This window comes from Lepisosteus oculatus, chromosome 1 (assembly GCF_040954835.1).
Source record: "Lepisosteus oculatus isolate fLepOcu1 chromosome 1, fLepOcu1.hap2, whole genome shotgun sequence".
Taxonomy (NCBI): Eukaryota; Metazoa; Chordata; class Actinopteri; order Semionotiformes; family Lepisosteidae; genus Lepisosteus; species Lepisosteus oculatus.
Window position 1 is genome coordinate 15,189,059 of NC_090696.1, and position 27,922 is coordinate 15,216,980.

The following is a 27,922-nucleotide window of genomic DNA, read 5'->3' on the forward strand; positions in this document are numbered from 1 at the left end:
GAATCCCGACTTCCATCAAAAGACCTTTAAAGCAGGTTTGATCTTCTTGGCCTTCATTAAATCATTTCATTTTAGTTTTTCTGAAAGCGCTTTGAAGTAATGACCAGTTTGTGGTTTCTTTTTTTAAAAACGTGTGCATCGTCTGAAATAATGTATCTGTATGAAACGATGCCTTATAAAAATAAATGTTATATTGAAGAAAACTGAGGAGAAAGGTTGTGGAACCTGAATTTAAAAGAACAGCCCACTGAAACCATCAAGGCCTGCCAACTCCTTGCGATTTTCAACACTTTTGGCTAGAGAACTAAAGTAAACTTGCTTGCATTTGTTCTTGAAAGGTAACTCAACATTTTAAAAAAAACCTGCAAACCTATCAAAGGACGAATTAGGTGAAGAAGGGCTTTTTGCACTTAAAGATTGTTTTGGAAATTTTGCTGCCTTTTGTTGGACATCCAAAAAAGATCACTTTATTGGCCATATACAATTTCTTGTATTAGGAATTTGGCTTTTCACATACCCCTCTCCATGAGAGACACAGACAGGGAGAGAAGCTTGGGGTCAGAACGCAGGGTCAGCCATTTATACAGCGCCCCTGGAGCAGTTGGGGTTAAGGGCCTTGTTCAGGGGCCCAACGGAGTAGGATTCCTCTGCCAGCGGCAGGATAGGAACCGGCAACCTTCCAGCCACAGGCGCAGCTCCTTAGCCACAGAGCCACTGCAGTAGATTATGCACTGCGCCATGACGCTTCTTGCCAGCGGTTTTATCAAAGCATCAAGCATTATTTTAGCTCCCAAACTTGACAGGACTGTTTGTATTTTGACAGAGTAAACAGGATGTACATGCACAGAAAGCCATGGCACAGAAAGCCATGCGTCCCTACGTCCTTGCTGCCACCTTTAAGTGCTCCTTTCTGAAGAGCAGGGACTGAGTGAGGTGGAATTGCCGTGTGGGTGACTGCAGATGCCCCAGTGGGGTTTCTGTGTTTCAGTGCTTTCTGTGTGTTTCCCAGCTGTCTCACTATTTCAGTGCTTGCTGACAACGGGCTCAGCAGCTGCACACGAGCCGCGATGTCGGCATCCCATTCCTCCTCAAGGCTGCGGCACCATGACAGCGAACAGATGAGCCACAATCTGCAGTTTGTCTTCACAGAGGATTGTGACAGAGGATCTTCTCCTTCAGCTGTGCACTTAATTAACGATAGACTGCCATCCATCAAAAAGCAATGGATAAATGTGTATTTTTGCATCTAGTTGGATATAAATAAACTGTATTCCCTTCATCACAACACTGCAGTAATCATGTTATGAATTTCATGTTGCCATTAGGATCATCAAAAGTAATGCAGTTTAACAGTATCCTGTCCATGATCAATATTCTCTTTGAACATCCAGTCTTATGGATGCAGTAACTTTACTGTTCTCTTTCAGGTGCCCTGCAAGCTAATTTTTTTACATGCTCAGCAAATGCCCTTATCTAATCTAAATTAGTTGCTACACAGCCTCAGCTGCCATTAGCTGAAGTAAGTAACAAACAAGCCTGCAGAGGGGCTTAAGATTCACAATTCTTCAGTGTATAAAGGTGAAGAAGGTTGTTGTAGAATTTCGTGACTGGCTATGTTGTTTCCTTTTTTTAAAGGCTCATTAATTTGTAGCATGTGTATATGAGGTGCTGTTTTTAAGCCATCACCTATTGTGAAGAAAGAGCAACCTACAGACTACAGGTCACAAAGATTCATAAAACGACAATTGTAATTATTAGTTATTATTTGGAAAATAAAATGAACAACTCCTTGCTGGGCAATACCCAGCAAACACAGAGTGCACACCAACAGCAGGACCTGGTATTTGGTGATCCTTCTCTTCGTCTGGAACGCATGAGATATCTAGAAAATGATTCAGAAATACCTTAATGTAATTTTAATAGATACGAGTTCGTTCCCCATCTAAAAATAAGGAAGGGAACTCGCAGCCCGCAATTCCCCAGGGGGCACCCCGTGACTGCGGCACGGCCACGCCCTGCTTCGCAGACCACTGCGGATTTTTCCTCCTGCAGTAAGGGTGAGGAGGGGGCGTCTCACGAAAACAAGATGCGCATCTTCTCAGCGGTGTGTGATAAAATCCTACACGCACAAGCAACCTAGGTGAAATAAACCCCTGAAAACGGTCCCGTGTTTTTCATTCTTGCTCACCGCTATTTGAAGATGCCCGGTTCCCACCCAGGGCTCCTCCACGCTTTGTGTAACCTATTGTTCAGAGACACCGCAGCCATCCACAGGACATCTCTTTATTGTAACGTCAGGGAAAAGGAATATAACCACATGACAAAGTGTTCGCAGCGACCGACCCATCCCCAGTTCCGATCTTCACATTAAAACAAGCACTTGTAATCTGTTATTTAGAAATACCCCCCCACTGCTAGATTGCATCATACAGTTCTCCCCCCCACCCGAGGTAATTTATTCATCAAAGCGGCTTGTGGTCCCGCCCAAGCCAGCCGAAAGGAAGCATTCCGGAGTCTCTTTGCCGCGATTGGGTCCGACGCCTCTTTATTATAATAATATATTAATATATTCAGAACTACCTATAAATTCGCAGGACGCCAGGCGCTCTGCGCTACTTACTTGCACTGACTCTTAATTGTCACAGCGAGTGGCGTGAATTCTTTCTTTTCCCATTTTCTCCACGCTTTCTCCCCCGGTAAAGACGGCATCATGGTAAGTAACATCAAGTCTCCTTCCGATACCTTTTCCTTAGATAATATCTCATCGCGCTGTATTCCTTTTCTCATGCAGACGACTGATTGCTTCAGGAACTGTACACGTTTTCATCCTTGATTCATTTTTATGGCGCTGATGGAGCTGCCCAGGGCGATGGTGAAAATTGCACACACAGAAGGCGCTCTTTGTAATGGGTTTCAGGGTACTGATGTAGCAAAATGTAGGGGGTGGTGTTTTCTAAATTGCACATCTGTACTGAGGCTGCGGTCTTATAACGTCTGAGTGGGGCTTTACGTTTGACTTTGTCCCACGTCTGCAGAAATGTGAAATTCCAACCGTACAGAGGGAAACGGACTCTGCTTTTGCGCGGTAGATGAAGGGCGCCCGAGTGTGTGGTACGCGCAGCTCTCTTCCTTGTGCCGCACACGATCGCTCACCGCACAGCCCGTTGGCCTGGTTCCCCAACACCGCGCAGGGATCCGAGCGGCACGAGAGACCCACGGGCGCTTTGCCATTGGCTGTTTTAAACGCTCAAAGTGACGTCACTTCGCGCCCTGACAGGCGGGACTACAGTCTTATCTGACCTTTACACTGTAATAACTGCAACCGCATCCGCGTTATAGGTTTTAAAAGGTTATGTTATAAAGTGTAATAGTAACTCTGGGTATGGGAATACACCTAAATGTAGTGACCACGTCTTGTCTTAATTTAACACTATATGAATTAACTAGATAAATTATGTACATTTGTTCACTGCACCTGCCCTACACAAGTTGAAAGCTTCAATGTTGCTAATAACATGTCTCTCCTCAAAATGGAAGCGAAATATTTGATATGTAGGATGAAACCGTTCGATTCAAATCGATGAAAAGTAGTTTTTGCATTAAGGGGTTCAAATGAAGTCGGCGAGCCAAAAGGGCAGCATGCTTAGTTTAAGTATGCAGTGGAACCGCTAAAACGATGGCGTGGTACGTAAAGAGAATACACGACAACACGATGAGTGAAACCGTCTGTCAAGGCATAGAGCTGCTGAACAGAAATACGTCACGCAAAAGAAGGTGAGCTAGTTTCTGGAGCAGCAGTCTTTCTAGACGACATGGATTCTGGGAGTCTGACCATGATAATGGTCCTTCTTTTTCATTGGAATAGGAAAAAAGAAGGCCTGTACTGAATTATTGTAACAGTGTGAAGCCACCACACAACATACAGTCCTGTATCCAAAAGTACTGTACTTGTACAATTTGAGGAACAGCAGCAGGGACCACTGGCTCATAAATGTGTACCTGAGCAGTAGGTCCCCCAATGACACAGGAGAATAAGATCTTTTAAGGATTTAAAAGAACCAGTCTTGATTTGTCTAAATAAAGCAACCTCTACAAGAACTAGACATATTTGAAAATTAACTAGTTTGAAAACAATTATTCAAATTTTGTGCTCAGTGTACACTGCTTCATATGCCCAAATTATTATTCTGCTGATATAATTGCACATTATGGCCTGATTAATTGAATTGGTTCAACAGATTTGGTTAAAGAAAGAGGAAGACCAGCTTTATATTATAAGCTCTCAGGGTTCAATTTCTGTTTTAGGAGGGCAGGAAGACTATGTATTTCATAAGAAGTAAACTTACATTCCTTTCTTATCCCAAAACTCCAGTCAAGACAGCAGAGCCATGCGTAGCTTTGGTTTAAATGTAAACGAATTTACAATTGAAATCTATCATGCTTGAAATCACTGTAATCTTTCCTTTCTCTCCACAGCGTGAGTGCATCTCCATCCATGTCGGCCAGGCTGGTGTCCAGATTGGCAATGCCTGCTGGGAGCTCTACTGCCTTGAGCACGGGATCCAGCCGGATGGCCAGATGCCCAGTGACAAGACCATCGGAGGTGGCGACGACTCCTTCAACACCTTCTTCAGCGAGACTGGAGCGGGCAAGCACGTCCCGAGAGCTGTCTTTGTAGACCTGGAGCCCACAGTCATCGGTAAGCTCTGCAGGCTGTGGAGTGGAGGGGGATCAGGGCTGTTCCTCTTCCTCCCTGCTCCAGAGCCCCTGAGCTCACAGCCCTTCACCCGTCTCTCCCCAGATGAGGTGCGCACTGGAACCTACCGCCAGCTGTTCCACCCTGAGCAGCTCATCACTGGCAAGGAGGATGCTGCCAACAACTACGCCCGTGGGCACTACACCATTGGCAAAGAGATCATCGACCTGGTGCTGGACAGGATCCGCAAACTGGTGGGTATCTGAATGAATGTTGAACAGCCCAAACCACTCGTGTTAAGAATTGAGAAGATTGAATGGAGAGCACATCTGTCTTCTGCAGTAGTCAACCAGATGCATCTTCTCTCTCCAGGCTGACCAGTGCACAGGTCTGCAGGGCTTCCTGGTCTTCCACAGCTTTGGAGGTGGTACTGGTTCTGGTTTCACCTCTCTGCTGATGGAACGCCTGTCTGTCGACTATGGCAAGAAGTCCAAGCTGGAGTTCTCCATCTACCCAGCTCCCCAGGTGTCCACAGCTGTGGTGGAGCCCTACAACTCCATCCTGACCACCCACACCACCCTGGAGCACTCCGACTGTGCCTTCATGGTCGACAACGAGGCCATTTATGACATCTGCCGCAGGAACCTCGATATCGAGCGCCCCACCTACACCAACCTCAACAGGCTCATCAGCCAGATCGTGTCCTCTATCACAGCCTCCCTCCGATTCGATGGTGCCCTCAATGTTGATCTGACCGAGTTCCAGACCAATTTGGTGCCCTACCCTCGTATCCACTTCCCACTGGCCACCTATGCCCCTGTTATCTCTGCAGAGAAAGCCTACCATGAGCAGCTTTCTGTGGCTGAGATCACCAATGCCTGCTTTGAGCCGGCCAACCAGATGGTGAAATGTGACCCCCGTCACGGCAAGTACATGGCCTGCTGCCTGCTGTACCGTGGTGATGTGGTGCCCAAAGATGTCAACGCAGCCATCGCCACCATCAAGACCAAGCGCTCCATCCAATTTGTGGACTGGTGCCCCACTGGTTTCAAGGTTGGTATCAACTACCAGCCTCCCACTGTGGTGCCTGGTGGAGACCTGGCCAAGGTGCAGAGGGCAGTGTGCATGCTGAGCAACACCACTGCCATCGCCGAGGCCTGGGCCCGCCTGGACCACAAGTTTGACCTGATGTACGCCAAGCGCGCCTTTGTGCACTGGTACGTTGGGGAGGGCATGGAGGAGGGTGAGTTCTCTGAGGCCAGAGAGGACATGGCAGCCCTGGAGAAGGATTATGAAGAGGTGGGCGTTGACTCCATTGAGGGAGAGGGGGAGGAGGAAGGAGAGGAGTACTGAAAATACTAATGGAATATTAATGACAAGAAAGTAATGGAGTACTTTCATGTCAGCCTCTTTTTGTCAGGCTTTTTCTTTTGGTTAATGTGGAATTATAGTTTTATTTATGTATCGGGCAAATAAGTGTTTGCTAGCTAATTCGGATGAGGGAATGATGTCAGTCTGAAATTGCAAAGTCTGTGACTTTTATATATGTATAAGTATAATGTGTGGTCTTTGCTCATCACATGCAATAAAGCTGACTTGAAAAAACTCTTTGTAAAGGGTACAATTCTTTACATAAAACAACTTTAGTGAGAACATTTTCCTTTTGTATGAACTACTAGCATTAATGCTAAAAGTAGAGAACAGAGTCATGTCTGACTGATGCAACCTGCTTGATTCCATTTCTATAGAGCTTTTCATAAGGAAGGCATTATTTTGTGGTGAAAGACCTGTAAGACGTAATATAACATTGTGCAGCTTCTATATACTGCATATATGAACTCCTGTTGTGTGCAGTCTACTACACTCAACTAGATAGATTGTACATGTTGCAGGCTGCAGTCTTGTCTAATAAATATTTTACAACCACCTTCAACTTTCCAGTCATGTTCTAACTCAACTGCCTTTACTAACCAAAATCAGACTTCATGGGAAAAGTGCAGTTCAGCAACAACACTGCTTTCTATTTAAATGGACATCCTATGCTTTTAAAGTTGCCAAATTGTTTATCTGTAGTATCAATGTTAAATATATTTTCTGGCTGTAAACGGTTTCTTTTTTTTCTGATAAGAAACCTGTAACACTTTGCATTCACTTCCAAATGGTACAAACCCTGGAACACTACAGATCTCCAAACTTTGAGTAGGGGGGGGGGGTCTTGCAACAGCGTCTTGTTTAATCTGTAAATACAAAGTTGACTGATCTGTGACTGTGACGATGTCACTTCACTGAGGTCAAGAGCTCAGCTGCAATGAAAACCAGCAGGTGTTGTAGCCCCCAGGCTAGGGATCAAGAACCTCTGTTCTAAATTAAAGCTAGGCACCAAATTGAAATGATAAATGGGGAAACCATGAACTCAACTGGGAAAATAAACCACACTGGTGCAGTAGAAAGACTGCACCATGAGATTCTAGTTCCTGTTGAGATATGTAATGTCTTGTGAGTTCACCTGCAGCGGAAACAAGCCAAACACTGCAGAACTGTAAACTCTCAAGGGCAGAATGATAGTACTGTACTGTTTCTGAGTGCTTTTCAAGACTCGAGGTACTGTACCAAATAACACACCATATACATCCTTCTTCCTTCTCACAGCTTTATCCAAAATGAGGGTACAGGGAAGCTGAAGCCTATTCCAGCAAGCAAACAATATATACAAGAAAAGTACAAATAAAACAAGCACAGGAAAGTTACCTTCTAAAATCACAAGTTAAAAACTAAAAGGTACAGTGAGAATTGTTTTTAGTTTGTTTTAAAAACATTCTACAGTCCAAGAGTCTTAAGGGCTCTTGGATCCACACAGTACCAGGGATAACCACAGAGGGTTTATGTGGTGTGGTACCAAAATACTTTAACATGTTTATTCCATTGCTGAAAAAAAGAAGAAAACACAACGTTTCGTCCGTGGAGCCTTTCGTGCCACCTGAAGAAGGCTCCACGGCCGAAACGTTGTGTTTTCTTTCTTCTTTTTTTCAGCAATGGAATATTACTTGTTCCTTTGCAGCCTACGCATGCTGACGCAGCTACCCACTTGACTTACTTTATTATGTAACTTTGCAGGCAGTAGTTCCCCCTTATTGAATTACAGTTTCACTAGCTTCATTGAAAAGGACAAAAATATCCTTTTAAAATTTCTGCATTGCTCGTTGCTTACTGAGGCCTCAGAAGCTGAGCAATGGAGTGGCTGATTAAAAGCAGTATGTAAGAACCGTAGTGTGGCGAACAGTTAGGAATTCAGCCTGGAGGGTTGTGGCTTCAAATGCCAGGTTAGACACTGCTATTGGGCCCTTGAGCAAGGTACTTCACTTATGTTGTCCCAGTACATGTCATGCTGTATAAACAGGTATTCTCCAGCTTGTCTCTGTAAATTAGAACTGATTTCTCAGTTAAATAAAAATATTAAAATGAGTACTAGAATAGGAACCCACCTAGTCAAATTCAGCTGCTGTAAGTGTCCGTTAAGGACCAGTAGATGGCGCAGCTCTCCCAGAAATACAAAATTCCACTGTATAGCAAAGTCCTGTAAGTGACAATGGGTGATGTTTTGCAGATGTGGCTGATATCTTGTCAAAACTGAAGAGATTCAAAACCCTCCAAGATTCATTGACAAAGTCACCCCAATAGATTTGTTCTGGTTCAACGGTAAAATATGAACTGAGCATCACTGGAAAGTACAAGGAAAGTGCTTCTTGTCCTTGTTTTTAAAAATTCACTTTTTTTACACAAGAGAGTCTGTTAAATTTCTTTAAAAATGAAACCTACTGGGTTTTTATGACAACAGCTCGCACTTGCAATGATATGGTTCTACTCTACAGGGGATTTCACTGGAGTGAACAGGGTGCTACACCCTGCTCAAACGTACAACAACAGTGATCCCCACCCAGGCTTTGAACCTGTGACTCTGTTCCAGAGTCCAGAGTCCTGACCTCTACTCCACACTGCTGCCTAAAATATGTTTTTCTCATGTAAAATGTTTATTCTAGCCTGTCCTTAGGGAGTTCTTCCTTTGCATTGCTTACAGTGCCTTGCGAAAGTATTCGGCCCCCTTGAACTTTTCAACCTTTTGCCACATTTCAGGCTTCAAACATAAAGATATAATTTTTTTATTTTATGTGAAGAATCACCAACAAGTGGGACACAATTGTGAAGTGGAACGAAATCTATTGGATTTTTGAAACTTTTTTAACTAATAAAAAAATGAAAAGTGGGGCGTGCAAAATTATTCGGCCCCCTTGCGTTAATACTTTGTAGAGCCACCTTTTGCTGCGATTACAGCTGCAAGTCGCTTGGGGTATGTCTCTATCAGTTTTGCACATCGAGAGACTGAAATTCTTGCCCATTCTTCCTTGCAAAACAGCTCGAGCTCAATGAGGTTGGATGGAGAGCGTTTGTGAACAGCAGTTTTCAGCTCTTTCCACAGATTCTCGATTGGATTCAGGTCTGGACTTTGACTTGGCCATTCAAACACCTGGATACGTTTATTTGTGAACCATTCCTTTGTAGATTTTGCTGTATGTTTGGGATCATTGTCTTGTTGGAAGATAAATCTCCGTCCCAGTTTCAGGTCTTTTGCAGACTCCAACAGGTTTTCATCCAGAATGGTCCTGTATTTGGCTGCATCCATCTTCCCCTCAATTTTAACCATCTTCCCTGTCCCTGCTGAAGAAAAGCAGGCCCAAACCATGATGCTGCCACCACCATGTTTGACAGTGGGGATGGTGTGTTGAGGGTGATGAGCTGTGTTGCTTTTAAGCCAAACATATCGTTTTGCATTGTGGCCAAAAAGTTCGATTTTGGTTTCATCTGACCAGAGCACCTTCTTCCACATGTTTGGGGTGTCTCCCAGGTGGCTTGTGGCAAACGTTAGACGAGACTTTTTATGGATATCTTTGAGAAATGGCTTTCTTCTTGCCACTCTTCCATAAAGGCCAGATTTGTGCAGTGTAAGACTGATTGTTGTCCTATGGACAGACTCTCCCACCTCAGCTGTAGTTCTCTGCAGTTCATCCAGAGTGATCATGGGCCTCTTGGCTGCATCTCTGATCAGTCTTCTCCTTGTCTGAGCTGAAAGTTTAGAGGGACGGCCAGGTCTTGGTAGATTTGCAGTGGTCTGATACTCCTTCCATTTCAAGATGATTGCTTGCACAGTGCTCCTTGGGATGTTTGAAGCTTGGGAAATCTTTTTGTATCCAAATCCGGCTTTAAACTTCTCCACAACAGTATTACGGACCTGCCTGGTGTGTTCCTTGGTCTTCATGATGCTCTCTGCGCTTTCAACAGAACCTTGAGACTATCACAGAGCAGGTGCATTTATACAGAGACTTGATTACACACAGGTGGATTCTATTTATCACCATCAGTCATTTAGGACAACATTGGATCATTCAGAGATCCTCGCTGAACTTCTGGAGTGAGTTTGCTGCACTGAAAGTAAAGGGGCCGAATAATTTTGCACGCCCCACTTTTCATTTTTTTATTATTTAAAAAAGTTTCAAAAATCCAATAGATTTCGTTCCACTTCACAATTGTGTCCCACTTGTTGGTGATTCTTCACATAAAATAAAAAATGTATATCTTTATGTTTGAAGCCTGAAATGTGGCAAAAGGTTGAAAAGTTCAAGGGGGCCGAATACTTTCGCAAGGCACTGTAATTATCCAAGATACATTATTAATCAAAATACCTCAATTGGAGAAAAAAAAAACCTACATCTGCAACAATAAAAAATACAAAAGGGAACTTAGGTTCTCAGTTTCAACTGGGCTCCCAATTGGAGCTGAGACCTAAATGATAACTGCAGTTTTCTTGGCTTGACTTAAATGGGAAGCAGCACTTCCGTAACCCAGGGACTTATACAGCAAGACCCTTTGCTCCAATTATTCCTGTTGCGTTGTTGTCTTTTTCCTAATCGAGACGAGCATTGTGTTAAGAGGAACTGTACAATGAACATCCCCAATCTCTGCCCACCTGCACACAAACAATCCCGCAGAATTTCCTTTTTTCTTGTTTCTTTTATGGAAAACAAAGACGAGATACTGGTGCTCTGAAAGAGCTTTGCACACCATTTAGTGAGAAGGATTTCACTTACAATGCAATAAAGAAGCACAACAGAAACTGATGGCTTTGATGAGGCACATCAGAGTCATGGGAAACAAGAGAAAGGCAAGCAGGCTGGGCTTCCGGTAAATTACACAGGGCAGCCAAAGCTGAAGCAAAAGCACAGCCTATCTGATTTCACAACCACCAAATATTTCAAAACAAACTACAGGAGGCAAGTCTACATTTTGTAGACCAGGCAAATTCAATAACCTCCCACTCCTTGAGGAAGTCTGTGTTTGGAGCACTCAGACTCCTGCCCTTCAAGTGTGATGCACATATTGGGCAGAGTAAAAGAACCAACAACAGTGACAAAATTCAAGATGCAGTTACAAAGATAAGTGGCAGGGTAGCTAAACCGCTTACTTAATCTTCCCCATCTTCTCAAGCTGCTCACAGAATCAGAATCTTTACAATGCAGGGGACAGAAAACAAGACTATACACCAATCCCACCAGAGAAGATGGCGCTACTGTACGTACTGTACAGTATCTTGTAAGGTTTCTGTATGCCACGACAATTTATAAGATGAATGCTCAAAGCAAATTGGAGGTAGTGAAATGCAGGAGTGAAGTGTAAATACATGGTTTCAGGATTAAGAGAAACCTCTAAAATTTATTTTTGCAAAACTTTATTCTACCCCTCCCTTGTCTCCTCTCCTAGTTTCTCATAAATGTCTAGCAGGTCTTGCCAGAGGCTCTTTTTCAGTGGAGCTGCTGGCGCACAATCTAACCAGAGAGGACAGCAGGCACTCTCACTGAACAAAATGAGCACAGAGAATGGAAAGCCAAGAGGAACAACATGCATACAGTTTCTTCAGAATGACTGTAACCCACAGCCCTGTTGCACTACACTGAAATAGGTAATAACGTGGGACATAAAATGGACGAAGCACAAACTCCACACTGTGCAGTAGCTTGGCCTTGAGCATCTCATAGCGTCTGACTCAGACCGAGCACCACGGGGGGGCAAAAGGGGGCATCGCCGCCTCAACAGAACTGCCCCGCCCCCTCCGTTTTGGACAAAAGGATTTTTGAACACTTTCGCTTACTTAACTCGCGTCCTAAAAAAAAACTGTACTTTGTCAATGGTCAGATAACTACACTAACCCCGCATTCACAGTTACTACATCGGACTGTTTGATGTGCAGGAGAGCTATCCGTCCACGAACGGCAAATATTACAGAGTGTATACGTTATTGGGTGTCAACATTATTACGATCTTGTTTGCTCAGGTGGACCGATTCCTTGCGGTTATTTATCCTTATACTTACAATCGTTATATAACCAGGGCTGTAGTTATAGCAGTTTGTGCTTTCTGTTGGTTTTACAACGATTTCTTAATGATTCAGAACCTCGTTCCCGTCGATGTAGCTGCACAAATGAACGCGTGTGGTCTTTTGTCGCACCGGGCAATACTAACCGCGAGTGCTGATGAACGTGAAACCGTACTTCATCGCTAAATACCAGATAGCTCGTCGTTTTCTTCTATCATGAAGCACTAATCGGGGGCGATGATTGCGAGATTGCACTTGGGTAGTTGCAACGGCTCCGTTTCAACCGAAATACCACCGCCCCCCTACAGATTTGTCCCCTAGCGCCGGCCCTGGTCTGACTCGAGACCCTCCAATAGAAAGCTGCTATCTGCACAAAGGGCATGAAAGTGTTGTTTGAAAACCATGACAATCTGGCTGCGTGTGGGGATAATCAGTTCAGTGCAGAATTAATGTGAGAAACACAATGTGGATGCAAAATCCTTTCTTGTTTCTTCCCAGGGGATACATTTTGTTTGCCTCATAAATATGCGAATGCCTTAGCCTAAGGTTATAGCAGAGTAGTTTTGTCGGACAACTCGAATCACAATCCCACACCCTGAGGTAGAAGAGTAAGGCTAGGAGTATTCCCAGAAACACCTGCCTCCACTTGCAGTATCACTTCCGGGTCATAACTGCAGGCGTTAGCCACAAACCTGGGCACAATGGGATTCCTCTGTAAGAGAACGGCGACAGAGGCCACAGAAATCCCAGTGTAACTGAAGACAAACCCCATTTCTAAAACCATTCTTAATACAAATAACATTGTCACAGACGAGGTTTGGTTTTTTTCTGCTGTGGTTGATATTACGTATGCCTTGCTTAATAAATAATAATCATACTAGAACGAATACTAATGCATTAATAATAATCGCATTTGTCCTGAATGAGGTCAAACATATAAAATTTCTCGAGAGGGCGAAATCAGCTCGCAGGAAACGAGACACTCCTGCAGCAATTCGAGACGGAGACCTACTTCACAGACGCTGGCAATAAATTCAGGAATCACAGTCCAATCACGCACTTTCGTGTAACAAACCCCCCTCATTCGGTTATATTGGAGGGGGAAAATTACCATCACCACTTTTTTCCTACCAGTTAAACACATACAAACCAGCCCGCAGCTCCACCCCTCCCCCGGTCGGCACGGCTTGGCTTTTACGGGTCATTTCACTTCTACCTCTTTGTGCTGAGCGACTTCTCGGTACTAAGTGCCCAGATTTCTCGCTCGCTTCCTTACTAGGCCGTGGAATTATGATTTGAACGTCTGAAGCGGCCTATCGGCAGCCCGGCGGCCCCTGCTCCCCGGGGCGGGCGGGGAAGCGCGAGCGGGAGGCGGGGCGGTGCGCGCGATGGCGCCTCCCCCTGCCCCGCGCTATAAATGGCCGCGCCCATGAGCTGCACGCAGCAAACTTCTCACAATAGACTCCTAAAGGTCCCTGTGTGAGAGTTGACTCTGACAGAACTGTCTTTCTTTCCTCGTCTCTTTCTTACGCTCCATCAGCGCAGCTCTTAAAAATGGTAAGTGTGGAACGGGGGGAATATTACCACTGGTCTGTGCCTTGTTACTGTTGCCATTCTCCAGAATACAGGAGGAGGTTTTACCAGGTCAGCTGGTGTTAAACGTCTAATACGTTAATAATTAAGCTTTCTAGCGATGATCATGAGATCAGTATCTTGAAAGTGTCTCGGGTGTCGCGCGGCGCTTTGTGGCAGGAATCTGCTGCGTCACAGCATCTCCTGGACCTGCCGGCCGGAGGGCGGTTTTTCTTCCCTCTGTAAGCTGCTAGTTCGCGTTGAGATAAACTGGACTACATTGCTGACCTTAAACCGGCACTGTGTACGCGTGTTGTAATTGTAACGCCAGTTTAAAGTAGGACGAAGCCTCTCCGTGTGGATTTGTGTCGTTACATGCGCAGAGCTAAGAAGCATCAGAAAGAACTGTGCGCTCCTCGGGTCTCTTCCTCCCAGGGCATCTATGCAAGACTCCCCGTGTGACGGTTGATAATGAAGGCGCCGCTCGGCGTGCGGTGTCGCAGTAGGTCTCCGGTCCGGCTGGAAAACCTGATGAAGTCCTGAGCACGTGCTGCCTCCCCAGCCTGGCCGGGCAGCGCGAGGGGCATCTGAGCCGCGTGCGAGCGAATTGTCCGGAGCCCGTCAGTCCGCGCGGTCGCACGCCAGAATGAGAGGGCACATATTAGTACCCCCCGCAAAAGAGTAATCATTTTCCTAAAAATATACGCATATTAATCAATAGTAGTTTTTTTTTCCCGCAGCAGGGACGCCACGGATTTCAGAGACGCATCTATTGTATTTCTAACACGAGTGCGGCGGCGGCAGCAGGGACTGCACAGTTAACAATGGAGCCGTCCCCGAGTTCGTCAAAGAAAGGCGGTGTTACCGGTAACCGCCTCAGACAAGCCAAGACAGATGGACCGGTGAATGTAACCGCGCCTCTGTGTCCCTCCCTTGTTCCAGAGTATTTTCAATGTCGACGCTTTCATCGGACTGTTTAATACCTATATTCCGCGACAGCTCATCCCGATTTAGACGCAGGTCTGAAAGACAATATTAACATTTGCCCTCTGAATCTTGTTTCGTCTTATTTTTACAGTATCGCTAGAAGGTTCCCAAGCTGCAGTATAATTTTTTTCCAGGACGACTCGTACTCCCGAGCAGTTAAAACGCTTCGGTGGCTCGGTGGACGGGCGGGGTGCGCAGAGCGTCATGACGTCACGCAGCCCAGTGGACGACGTCCGCTGAAGAACCTATAAATGTCCGCGCGGTCGATAGGGGAAAGAGCGACAGCAGTCTTGAGCTCTCACTCCATTGAGAGAACAACTCGGCACTACTAGTCTCATTTTCTCATATTTAACTAGCCGATTAACTTTTTCCCCTCTTAGCATTTAACTAATCACTTCAGAACCAAAAGTGCATCTTTCTGACGATCACTCGGAGCTCTTTAAACGTTTGCAGCAGTGCGATTAATATTAAATACAATAGAGATTGAAAATCTGTTAGGTGCTTCCTATCCAGAAGGAAACGTGAAAATAAAATCTTTCTGAAACTTTGCAATGTGTCCTGCAACATCTCTTTACTATGACTAATCTCGCCGATCTTTAAGGGAAAATCCAAGTTCTCCAATATCCTTAAGCATATCTTCATTTTATGTGGTCCGCATGTAAAGAGCTTGTAGAAAAGCTTAGATACAGTACAAGGGTTTTCCAAATCCGTCTTACTGGGATCTGGAATCAAATGGGTCTTCTCAAACCCTGGTCCAGGGGAGACCCGATCCTCCAGGCGAGCCTTTAAATCAAATTCCAAAGGTCTGGTATAAATTAAACATGGTTATAAAACTTATTAAAATCGGATCAAAAATCCAGATGTCCTTCAGCCCCCTGGGACCAGTATTTCTTTTACAGAAATATTACTTTAAACTGAACATTTCAAGCTCCTGCTGTAGGTCTGCCCCTGATTTTTTTTAACAGGCGATTGACCTATAAGAGTGATGGGGAGCAAGGTTGGAGACCCCTGCTCTAGGTTATAAATGGCTTTGCAGTGGGAGAACCGTTTCACTGGAACAGGTCACCCCTTCTTGATGTCTTAAGCTGTTTTGAGGTAGAAAAACCTGGTCTCTCTTTCTTTCTCTCTCAAAAAAAATCTTTTTTGGGGAAACTTGACTAAAGATGTCTTGGTTGAGCGGATAATATAGATGCCTTAAGTGCATTCCAGGAAATGCATAAAGTTAAATTCCCCATCGGTGTTGGGAGACGGGCTCTTGGGAACTATACAGCGCCAGACTAGTTCAGAGTCGGAGCCTGCAATGTGCTGACTTTGCGTTGCAATTGTAATGGGGATTAAAACTGCTAAAAGCCATGATCTTGCCATCAGCCAGGGATGTACATTTCTGAGGTGGGGAATTAGTTGCCATGAGGTCAGTGTGGACGTGTACAGCCCTGGAAATCTGTCCTGCTGATGGTCATGCCTCACCGTTAAAGTGCTTCTGTACAACGTAAAAAAACCGGATCCCTTTGGGAACTTGCTTACAGGTGGTAGACTGATCCTGTGGGCTTCCAGGCCTGCAGTGTGGCTGTATTTGTCGGGTTCAGCTTCATGTCCAGGATTTAAGATTATTTTACAAATGAAATTCTCAAGATGGATTCAAAAGAACTCGACTGCATTAATTTTATTGGGCCAAGGAGACGGGGAAGCTTCCCCCCTGCCCAGTGTGTAACTGTTTTGTTGCTGGTGGAATGGACCTGTGACTTTGCGGCTAAATGAATGTTTCAGCTAGGGCAAAGCGCGCAAGACCCTTGTTACTGCAGAACCCAGACATCTGAATGGGCTGCTTTCGGAAAGCTGAAGTCATGTGCTTGTCCTCTGTAGAACTTGGAAACATAGGCCTGGTCTGTCTCCGATCTGCTTATGAGCTCTAGCAGGCACAGTCAGGTGATGTGTGGCTTTCTGGTTTGAACTGGTGTTTGTTACAAAAGAACTCCCTTTTCTTCCTGTAGGGGATTAAACAGAAGCCTTATAAAACCACCCTGACGCGAAGAGACATTGAAACAGATTGGAATTCAGTTAGCGTTCTTGGCTGTTGGTGTCAAAGGAACCTTTTTTTTTTTTTTTTTCCAGTGGACAAATCCAGATAATTCTTGGCAAGGACGTTAAGCTTACAGGGGCTGGAGTAAGAAGGGGTGGTTAGTAATGGTTTCTGATGACATTTAAAAAACAAAAAACAAGATACACTGATCTCCTTCTCCTATCTATACCTGTTCACATCTCAAAAGCTGTTTTGTTTACCATACACAACCAGGTAACCAGTCTTCTATAACCTCAATGTTTTACATTTGATTCCCAGCAAAAAAAAAAAACTTACACAGTAATCCTATTTTTTAAAAAATCTGTTAAAAAGAAGCTTAAGGGCAGGAGGTGAACAGGAAACCAGTTATGTACAAGGATTATTGAGAACTCTCATCTTCTGCCAGTGAGTAGGTACAGCAGACTGAAAGTTCAGGATGACTCATGCTTTCAGTAATTCAACGAGGAAGGGTGTTGATCAGACAAACCGCTGGTTCGCCTTGTGTGCTGGAACTCGGCACACATTCCACAGAACTGAGCTGGGGAACTTTTCAGGGGGAAAAACGGCATCTGTTTTTAGGCCACTCTTGCTTTTTAAGAATGCACATTATTACCAAACATTTATAATGGCTTGTAGATGAGCTTGCGTTACTTACTTTCTTGTTCAGTAAATTTCTGAAACATTCTGAGGAAAATATGGCTTTCATTTAAACATGTTACCCTTTTCAAGGTTTAAGCTGAAAATCTTCCACTTAATTTTTCACCCTTAAAGGGTCTACAGTAGGGGCTAAAACCATTCTATATTCTTGTTTTAATATGCTAGGGTTCTCTGTAAGGCCTGCTCAATATGACTGGGTGTAAGGGAAACGATAACAATCTGCCCCAGGCCAAGTTATAGAGCCACTTGATTTTAACTTCTTTGATTTACTGTGTTGTAATGATTCTTGGTCAAAACATGGGAGTTTTACAATCCTCTTCCTTTCTCTCCACAGCGTGAGTGCATCTCTGTCCATGTTGGCCAGGCTGGTGTCCAGATTGGCAATGCCTGCTGGGAGCTCTACTGCCTGGAGCACGGGATCCAGCCGGACGGCCAGATGCCCAGTGACAAGACCATCGGAGGCGGCGACGACTCCTTCAACACCTTCTTCAGCGAGACCGGAGCGGGCAAGCATGTCCCGAGAGCTGTCTTCGTAGACCTGGAGCCCACAGTCATTGGTAAGCTCTGCAGGCTGTGGAGTGGAGGGGGATCAGGGCTGTTCCTCTTCCTCCCTGCTCCAGAGCCCCTGAGCTCACAGCCCTTCACCCGTCTCTCCCCAGATGAGGTGCGCACTGGAACCTACCGCCAGCTGTTCCACCCTGAGCAGCTCATCACTGGCAAGGAGGATGCTGCCAACAACTACGCCCGTGGGCACTACACCATTGGCAAAGAGATCATCGACCTGGTGCTGGACAGGATCCGCAAACTGGTGGGTATCTGAATGAATGTTGAACAGCCCAAACCACCCGTGTTAAGAATTAAAAAGATTGAATGGAGAGCACATCTGTCTTCTGCAGTAGTCAACCAGATGCATCTTCTCTCTCCAGGCTGACCAGTGCACAGGTCTGCAGGGCTTCCTGGTCTTCCACAGCTTTGGAGGTGGTACCGGTTCTGGTTTCACCTCTCTGCTGATGGAACGCCTGTCTGTCGACTACGGCAAGAAGTCCAAGCTGGAGTTCTCCATCTACCCAGCTCCCCAGGTGTCCACAGCTGTGGTGGAGCCCTACAACTCCATCCTGACCACCCACACCACCCTGGAGCACTCCGACTGTGCCTTCATGGTCGACAACGAGGCCATTTATGACATCTGCCGCAGGAACCTCGATATCGAGCGCCCCACCTACACCAACCTCAACAGGCTCATCAGCCAGATTGTGTCCTCTATCACAGCCTCCCTCCGGTTCGATGGTGCCCTCAATGTTGATCTGACCGAGTTCCAGACCAACTTGGTGCCCTACCCTCGTATCCACTTCCCACTGGCCACCTATGCCCCTGTTATCTCTGCAGAGAAAGCCTACCATGAGCAGTTGACTGTGGCTGAGATCACCAATGCCTGCTTTGAGCCAGCCAACCAGATGGTGAAATGTGACCCCCGTCACGGCAAGTACATGGCCTGCTGCCTGCTGTACCGTGGTGACGTGGTGCCCAAAGATGTCAATGCTGCCATCGCCACCATCAAGACCAAGCGCACCATCCAGTTTGTGGACTGGTGTCCTACTGGTTTCAAGGTTGGTATCAACTACCAGCCTCCCACTGTGGTGCCTGGTGGAGACCTGGCCAAGGTGCAGAGGGCAGTGTGCATGCTGAGCAACACCACTGCTGTTGCTGAGGCCTGGGCCCGCCTGGACCACAAGTTTGACCTGATGTACGCCAAGCGCGCCTTCGTGCACTGGTACGTGGGTGAGGGCATGGAGGAGGGCGAGTTCTCTGAGGCCAGAGAGGACATGGCAGCCCTGGAGAAGGATTATGAAGAGGTTGGAGCTGACAGCGTAGAGGGAGAGGATGAAGGAGAAGAATATTGAGTCTTGCAACTAAATGTAGCTTTCAGAAACTGTCTTCCAAAACTGTTTTCTGAACTTAAACTTTCAGCCTTTAATTTTTTCTATCCCTGTGAAACTTTTAAAGCTGTTTTGAGCACTTTTGTTGCAATAAATGTGAATCTTATTTAACATGTGCCTCTAATACTGAGTTTCCATTTTTTTTTAAATAGAAGAAATAATGATGGCTTTTAAAAAAGAAAAGGTAATCTTTGTGAATCAGTATGTCTAGGTTTCTTAACCTTTGGTATAGAAAGCAAACACATTAGGTCCCCTTGGGGGGGGAGTCCAGGTATGTAACTTCTGAGTTCTATCACCCTTCAATCACACACTGTTCAGGGACCACAACCCTTGTTGTGGATGAATGAATCTCATTCATTTCTGAGGAACTGAAATGTGTATGTATATATAAAAAAACTGTAGCACCTGTCTCACTCTTTCCACTTGTAGAGTTCCTGCTTTGCATGGTAGGATCCACACAACTACTTGATTTGTTTACTGGACTTCTCAAAATGAGCCCTGTATTATTCCTGGTATACGAAACCCATTCAGAAGAGATCCATTGTTTTAAAAACTAGTCCTTAATGCTGGATTAGGAATGAACATTTCAGGCCAACAGTTTAAGCACCAGTTTTTTTTGTTAGACAAGAGTGGGCATGTGTATATGGTTCCATATGGAAAGGACGGGGACAGCACATTTAAATAAGAGCAGAGTGAAGAAATAAAATATAAAATGTGCCTTGCAATACATCCATGTTAATGGGATTTATTGGGAGAAGAAAAACTAAATGACCATTTCTCGAGCTACCATTTTGAATTAATCGAAATAACACCTTCAAATATGAAATAATCCCTAGAGACAAGAATGTCTTTTTTTTTTTTTTTAAAGGCAACTTGCCTTCAGTAAAAGCAGGAGCAACTGCATCTTTTAATTTATTTAAATTTCTTACCAGTCACTCCTCTTTTTCAAACTTCTTGGCAGCAATCCATTAGCTGGACAAATCTCTGCTTCCTCAGACAGCTGCTTCTATTGTTCTTTGATGAAGGATATTCTATGCTAGGCCCTGCAATGCATAAAAAAGTGATTAAAACCTAGGCTGTGACTTTGCTACACATGCATCAAACCCACCTGATCCACATGACCTTTTTTTTGTCTGTAAGCACCCATGGATTCTTAAAATATTACTGGCAGTTTGCACTGCTGTTCACTAGGATATGTCTTACAAAGGGAATATAATTTTAATCGCATTGCAAGTGATTAGATGCAGTAAATACTATGGGAATTTAAATTTGTTTTAATACATATTTTGTATCCTACACAGTAGCTTCTAACTACCAAAGGCAGCTACATAGGCAGAATGATCTTTCATTTGTAAAATTAGGTCTTAACAGGAAATTATTTTGCTGAATTTTGTGTCCATTGTAATGCTTAGAAAACAGGCTACTCATACACACCTAAGCAGACAAAGCACTTAATCTGTTCTAAACATTACAGCGTGACACTGACTTCACTGAACACTTGGATAAGGACACAGTGTTGATACAGACTTGATAAAGCTATCTCAGAAATACACATGAAAGTTAGCACACTACCCTGGCCTAGAAGGGGTTGCATTCTACACAGAAAATCACCTGGTTAACATGACAGGCAACTAACTTACTGCTGTAGACTTAGCATAGAGATCAGCCACAGTTTTAATGTGCATCTAATGGTGTCCAGCCTGTTACATGGGACCTGTAACTCTTAGAGCAGATCATCCTACCCTCGTGGTAAGCAAACAATGCCTTTAACTACAAATGTAGCAGTAATGAAGAGTGCAGATGTGAAGAAGCCATTCAGACCTCTTGCTTATCAAGGTTTAAGCAGTTCAAAGGGTCATATCAGTGACAGCATATCCAAGCTTTTCTTTTCCGCACACACACAAGCCCTTTCCCCTTTTCCACCCTGAATATCTGCACCTTTACAAGACTTGTTTATACAGGAGCACAGCAGGTGGTGGTGTTCATTACATCATCGGATTACTGTACACTCGCACTGCCAGCTCTGCTCAGACACATGGCTCCTCCACGGGCTTGGGTTGCTGAAGGGAACACCTGGACCTATGGATTTAGCCCCGGGCTGCTCCCCCATAAACTACTACTACAGTATCTGAAAAGATAAACCTCCTGTGCCTAACTAGGAGCTGCAATGGGCTACCTTTCAGAGGCATTCAGCAGGCCTTACAACACTTGTTTTCGTGCTATAGGAAACTGTGGTGGCAGATTTGGGAGGGACATCGTTGGGGAGAAACTGGAAAGGCTGTGGTGTTAAGTGGAGGGACCCCTGTAGAAGCACAGGGGCCACTGGGGCTCTTTCTTCATTCAGCTACAGTCCTCCTGTGTTCAGTACGGCCGGACATCTTTCCTACATTTGACACTACAAGGACTGTTCCACAGGCTGGTGAGGTGTAATGCACTTTGCCAAGCGCTTCTGACCAATGTTTTTGAGTAAACTAACTTGGTCTGATGAAGAAGAAAAAGACAGTTTTATGAACCGCGTAGCAGCGGTACTGACCCCTGCAGTTGTTGTTGTAGCCGCGGCTGCTCCAGCGTCATTATCTGTAAAAACACTGTAATCCCAATATCTGTAATGCCTGCGGCTCTTTGAAGGGCGCCCTCGTGTGGGCTCTCTCACGCACGGTACGGATTTATGCGCCTCATTTTTGACGGGTATTAAAACACGCTGTTGCTTCTTCGTAAAAGCCCTGACTAACTTTCCTATATTACCGGAAGAGAAAACATTCTGGAAATGTCCGTTCACGCAAACGCCCCGTTTGACATCACAACGGTTGAGGACAAGTTACTGATATCTTACCCTTCAGTATCTCTAAAGTCGGCTACCTATACCGCCTGCACATTTTATTTAACTATTTGGAGTGAAATTATGGAACATAATAAGCTTTGTTGAGCTACAAATCAAATGATGTCCGCGTTTCGTAGTCATAATTTACAAGGACATTATTTATACAGTACAAATACATGAATTCCCTTACAACATTACGCATATTGTTCAAAAACAGTAACGAATTAAGTGAATTTGTTGAGCTAACAAATCAAAGATGTCCGCGTTTCGTACTCATAATTTACAAGGACATTATTTATACATATTCATTCATTCCCTTACAACATTACGCATATTGTTCAAAAACGGTAACGAATTAATTGAAAACGCTGCCTCCGCTCCTGGCGGGTCAGCTGCAGATACCTGCACTAGCGATCGTCACCACTTTATAAGAACCCAGAGGTTTTTTTTAGGGCGGCCATTGGGCACAGCTGCTACAATACAAATACAAATGAAAGGAAAGCTTAAATTTCCAATTTGTTCACATATATATATATATCGTGATAAAATTAACTTTAGCAGACTCTCCACACTGGACACCTCGCCCTGTAGAAACTCCGTCTCCGCCGGGGCACTAACGGTTCCCTCAGAATTGCAACGAAAGATGACGTGAAAGTGATTCTGGCGGGAACCGGATGTAACGACTCCCGCCACCTGACCTAAAGCCACTTCCGTAAAGAAGTCGCCAGTTTGTACGATTATCTGGCATTCGCTTGAATCGCTCTTCAAAGTGCTTCAGTCGAACGCTTTACATAAAAAAACATGTATGTGTAGAAGTATTTTAATAAATGTAAATCAAATATCGACTTACCAGTTGCTCTTTGAAAAGCAATATGAAGGATTAAAGTTAATTAAACGTTTGTGGTTCTTGGTGTAAAAACAAATACAGCTTAGGCAAATGAAAGAAATGTCATTTAAAAAGACAGCAGTCTACACTGAAATTCAAATGCATAATAACTGTAAGATCTTCCCTCGTTTAAAATTTTAGTCTAGAATTTAGTCTGACAAACTGGTAGAACTCAAGGCAGGACATGAATGATACTGGGACGATGTCTCCGATTTGCCGTACCATGTGTGAGTTGTCCTGTGGCTGTGTGAGTACCGTAGGGAACAAACTGTTCTCCACTGAACCCTCTGGCAAGCGATACCGCACTATTAAAGCAAGGACCACTAGACTCAAGAGCAGCTTCTAACCCACTGCAGTGCACATCCTGAACAGCTAACTGCAGGGCCTTAATACACATCTGCACTACGCACTTTTTACATAGTCTACCATTTTTTTGGGGTCTCACTAGTACATATTTACTCTTCCAAAACATATTTATTGTTCTTGTTGTCTACATTGTGTGGTGTTGTCTGTTGTACTGTGTATGTCCCGAGAGATTAGCGCGATTAAGAATTCCAATGTACGTGTTCATATGGCAGTAAAGCACTTTACTCTACTCTAAACGTTTTGCAAAAAAACAGGCTTGACATCAGTGTGATTTTAAGACCAAGTGCCTTCAAGAAAGGTGCTGTCCAGCCCGGAAGATCACAGCCTGTATTCAAAATGTGGTCTGACCAAGGGCAACAACTACCGGCCAATTTGAATAGGTAAATACTACCCTTTTCCCCACACCTAGCAAGCAAATATTGTTCAGAAATAAACTGCAATGATGCCTCTCTAAAAGGAACTGAGACAGAGAGGAAGGACAAACATTTAAATCTTTCTTTTGGTACTGTGTTTCCCTTTTTTGAAGAAGATGATTTGTCTCAGTGCGGCATGTTGGTGTACTGATTAGCAATCTTGCCTCTCAGCGCTGAGGCCCAGGGTTCAATTTCTGAGGTGCTGTCTGTGTGGAGTTTGTATGTTCTTCCAGTGCTTCGTCCAAGTGCTTTTCCACTGGAAGGTTAATTGGCTTCTGTGAACATTAGCCCCCGTGTGAGTGTGTGTTAGGGTCTGTATGCCTTGCAATGGACTGGTGTCCTGACCAGGGTGTATCTTACCTTGCTGGGATAGGCTCTGGCTCCCCCCACGACCCTGAGTTGGATAAACTGGTTAGAAAATGAACGAATGAAGGATTTGTTCGATTGACCTGAAAATGATGGAGAAGGTCACCATCAACATCTTCTTCAGTCATTTGGCACTATGAATTCTTCCTGCAGGGGGCAGTATTGTACCGCTTTCAACAGCGAAATGCTGCTGTATCACTGTATCATCGCAAGATAAAGAACTGTTGCAGGCTTTAGTTTTTAGTGGGAATGCCTCCTCTTTCAGAAACCTATTATAACATAAGACCAGTGACAAACAAGACAGAGGAGCCATTGAGCCCATCTAGACTGTATAAGTGGTACCCAAGTAAACTAACAGTCACATCTAGTCTCTTCAAAAAAAAAATGGTACCAACTTCAACCGCGTGGCTGGGTAGCTTGTTCCAGACTCCTACAACCCTTTGTGTGAAGACAAACCCGCTCCTCTGAGGATCTTCAAAGACTGCACAAATTTAATATACGGTGATTTAAATATGTTGCCATTCATTATAAAAACGGATTCTGCCCATATCCAACTGAAGGATCTCATACAGCTGCTTTATGTTATGTATGTTTTGGGTAACATACGTATTCTGAGAAGCACCAACTGCCGAAGGACTGCTGTGAAGTAAAAATCAGTTTACTGTAAATCAATTTAAATAATTAACAGATGAAGATGAAGGATTTCACATCTTTAATATATTTTCTAATTGGTCAACACTCATAATATAGACCAGTAAGCAACACAATACATTAATTCATTTTTTAAAATTAGAATACCTTGGTCAAACATCCAGGAAACAGTTTTGCTCCTGATGAGGCGTGGCGAGGTCCCCGGCTACTTCCACTCATAGCCACTAGAGGGCGCACGTGTTTTCTAGATATTAGCTTCCTGATTGCTACTGAAAGAATTTCCACGTGCGCGATTTAGTAGGTAAATAACCCACGTGGGAATTCTAGGCTTAGCCTTATTTTCTTGGATTTCAAAGAGGGGGGAAGGGGGGCAGTGCTTAGGGGAGTTAGTTAAAAGGTTTCGGTTGTATGAGAGCATGCCTTGAAAGAAAATAAAAGAAAAATCGATATTATTTTGGAAGAGAAAGGAAGCTAGAAAGAAAAGAGGTCTATAGGAAATGAGGATCAAATGTCCATACTAGATAAGAAGGAACGATCAGCCTTCAGTAGAATGGACATGGAAGCAGTTTGATCAGGGGCTACGTAAAGGACTTCTTAAGATATAGGACACTTTGGTTAGGGGTTACAGCAAACTGGGATTTTTCCAGGAAGCACAAGACAGGGCTGCAACCTCGAATACAAGCGGCATTTACAGACAACGTAGAGACAGGAAATGGGCTAGCCAGTGTACCTTTGAAAGAGGAGCATGTTATGAACATGCAAGCTCCACACAGAAGGCATCCCAGTCCCAAATCAAACCCAGGGCTCAGAGCTGTGAGGAAGCTCTGCCTTACCTTTAGATCTCTGTGTGGCCCATCATGGTGTACATAAACATAAAGACAGTTATGAACAATGCAAGACTAAATTTTTACAAATTGCTCCCAGTATCCTTCCCTGTCCCAAGAGGAGAGATCCCAGAGAATCTGTTTTGGAATCATGGATGACACATGGCTGAGACTTTCTGGTTAAAAAATAAACATAAGAGTAAAGATATATCTTGGCTTCCTTATCCCTTTATAGCATTGATTCTATTAGCACCATTCAGGGTTTTGAACTGCGGACTCCAACACCCCTCATAATTCCCTTTGTTTGAGACCATAGAGATTTGGTTCCTTCCACCCTGACGGTATGCAGCTCGCTTATATAAACTGTAATTAAACGAGCTTTGCATTCAAAGTAGACTTGCTGGCTTCTGTCTTAGAATGGGCTTGTGTGGTTCTGCACCTGCTCCCAGTACTGATACAGGATTCTGAGGGGAAGCAGATTCCTGATAACAGAAAGACTCAAACTAACAAGCCTGTTAGAGTTTGCCTGCCGTATTGCTTAGAGTCTAGACAGATCCTCCCCTCCTCTCTCCAGCATTGATATGTGTGTAAGACAGCCCTGTTAATGGCTCTGCAGACACACCTGCAGTTTTTCTTCCTCCAGCCCTGGCGTGACAGCGCTCTCACGTCAGCTTTGTCTTGTCTGGAGGACGACCGGGCCGTACTCTCATAAACATAAATCACCATAAGAGCCATTAACCTGAAATGCAACTGTACTTAATACCTCCATCAGCCCCCCCCCACTCCGCCCGCACTTCAGGGGCCTGGCTACGACCAGGGCAGAAATGAAGCACCTCTCCTGATGGCAGCCGGGGGATCTGATTGGCTGGCCATGACATCACTCTCCCTTGTCATGAGCATTGATCTCATTACCTCATCGCAGGGCAGCCCCTTGATGTGACTGGGGCGGTGACGGTGGGGGGGGGTTAATTGATGGTGTTTCTGTATCATTACCGAAATAGCACTTCTAAAACACGATACTCGTTCCCCCGAGCGAGACGCGATGTTCGATTCCCCGGCTTTCAGTGGAGACGGGCTGCCGGTCTGGCCTGCTGGGGTGAGGGAGGCCGAGCCCACTGGGCTGCTGAAGCAGGAGGAAGAGGAAGAGCTGCTCTGACAGGCTGCCTGGGTGTGGTCAGCGGCGGTAGGCTTCGTACAGGCAGGAGACGCAGGCAACCAAGGTGTTGAGCTGCTTCAGAACGGACAACAAGAAGCTCTAATGAGAAAAAATCCATTCATCCATTTTTGGAGCACTCCATCCAGTTTAAGGTTGCGGAGGCGAATGGAGCCTATCCCAGCAAGCAATGGGCACAGGGTGACCAGGACACCAGTCCATCGCTGGGCTCTAACAGACACACACACTCACACCAGTACCAGTTTTCCCAAAAGCCAATTAACCTGCCCATGTGTCTGTCAGCCGTGGGAGGAAACCCATTTGAACATGGGGAAAACATACAAACTCCACACAGACAGCAGCCCAGGTCTAGAATCGAGCCCAGGGCCCCAGGGCTCTGCAGCAGCACCCAAGCTCCCATTTTGTATTTTGTCCGTTAGAATTCAGGTGAATTCCTAAAACAATCCCCATGGTGGCATACTGTGATAAAAAGATACAAACCAGAAACTGTAGTGTGGCAGTATCCCAGTCCACAGACGCCTGAGAGGCCCAGGCTGTGGTAATAGAGATAATCCAGCTTTGAGCTGCGATGCCATGGTGGACTGTGACAGTAGGGTTGACGGCATGGCTGCAGCAGCTTGCTCATGGGAGAGCTGTTTGGACACTCCCCCCCCCGACCCACATGGCTAATTGGATCCTGAATGAGATGACCTCCCCCGTCCCCACAGGGGAGAGCAGGCAGAGCAGGGCCCCTGGGGGGGTCCGGCACCATCTGTTCCCTCAGCAAACAGGATGTAGGGGTCATCTGAGAAAGCTCTCCGCCAGGGACTGCGAGGTGACCCGAGCTCGGGGCGGGGCTTCTTTCTCAGGCAGGTCCGGAGGGGTGGTGGAGGGGAGATCACGCTGGGCAATACCGTTTATTTAAAGTATTCCCTTCTCCCGTGAAAAGCGCTGCTTGCATTTTGACGGCAGTGTGGTCAAGAGCTCATCTGACCTTTCCTCAGTGAGGTGCTCCGTCTTGCCATACTGGGGTTCCGGTCTAGAATATCCCTGTTGCTGCGCAGAGCACCACCTACTGGGCCACACACAACATTTCCACCAGCTGCCTGAA

At 45.1% G+C, this 27,922-nt stretch overlaps 2 protein-coding genes and 1 long non-coding RNA gene across 4 annotated transcripts; 2 read left to right on the top strand and 1 right to left on the bottom strand.

The window, feature by feature from the left end:
* Window positions 1-1,837: 1,837 nt before the first annotated feature.
* LOC138241254 (uncharacterized) lies at window positions 1,838-22,745 on the bottom strand. 2 transcript variants are annotated; one of them, XR_011190437.1, is made up of 3 exons: window positions 22,555-22,745; window positions 20,261-20,374; window positions 1,838-1,882 (listed from the first exon to the last, which is right to left on the bottom strand). It is a non-coding gene; the product is annotated as an uncharacterized lncRNA (long non-coding RNA). The 2 variants fall into 2 exon arrangements; XR_011190438.1 differs by lacking the exon at window positions 22,555-22,745 and adding an exon at window positions 21,865-22,122.
* On the top strand, window positions 2,602-6,307 carry LOC138218064 (tubulin alpha-1B chain). Its single transcript, XM_069178629.1, has 4 exons — window positions 2,602-2,713; window positions 4,477-4,699; window positions 4,802-4,950; window positions 5,069-6,307. Exons 1-4 carry the CDS (start codon window positions 2,711-2,713, stop codon window positions 6,047-6,049), a joined length of 1,356 nt encoding a protein of 451 aa, XP_069034730.1. The 5' UTR covers window positions 2,602-2,710; the 3' UTR covers window positions 6,050-6,307.
* On the top strand, window positions 13,556-19,442 carry LOC102687274 (tubulin alpha-1C chain). The gene is made up of 4 exons (XM_015344138.2): window positions 13,556-13,676; window positions 17,729-17,951; window positions 18,054-18,202; window positions 18,321-19,442. The coding sequence occupies exons 1-4, from the start codon at window positions 13,674-13,676 to the stop codon at window positions 19,293-19,295; spliced, it is 1,350 nt and encodes a 449-aa protein (XP_015199624.1). The 5' UTR covers window positions 13,556-13,673; the 3' UTR covers window positions 19,296-19,442.
* Window positions 22,746-27,922: the final 5,177 nt, after the last annotated feature.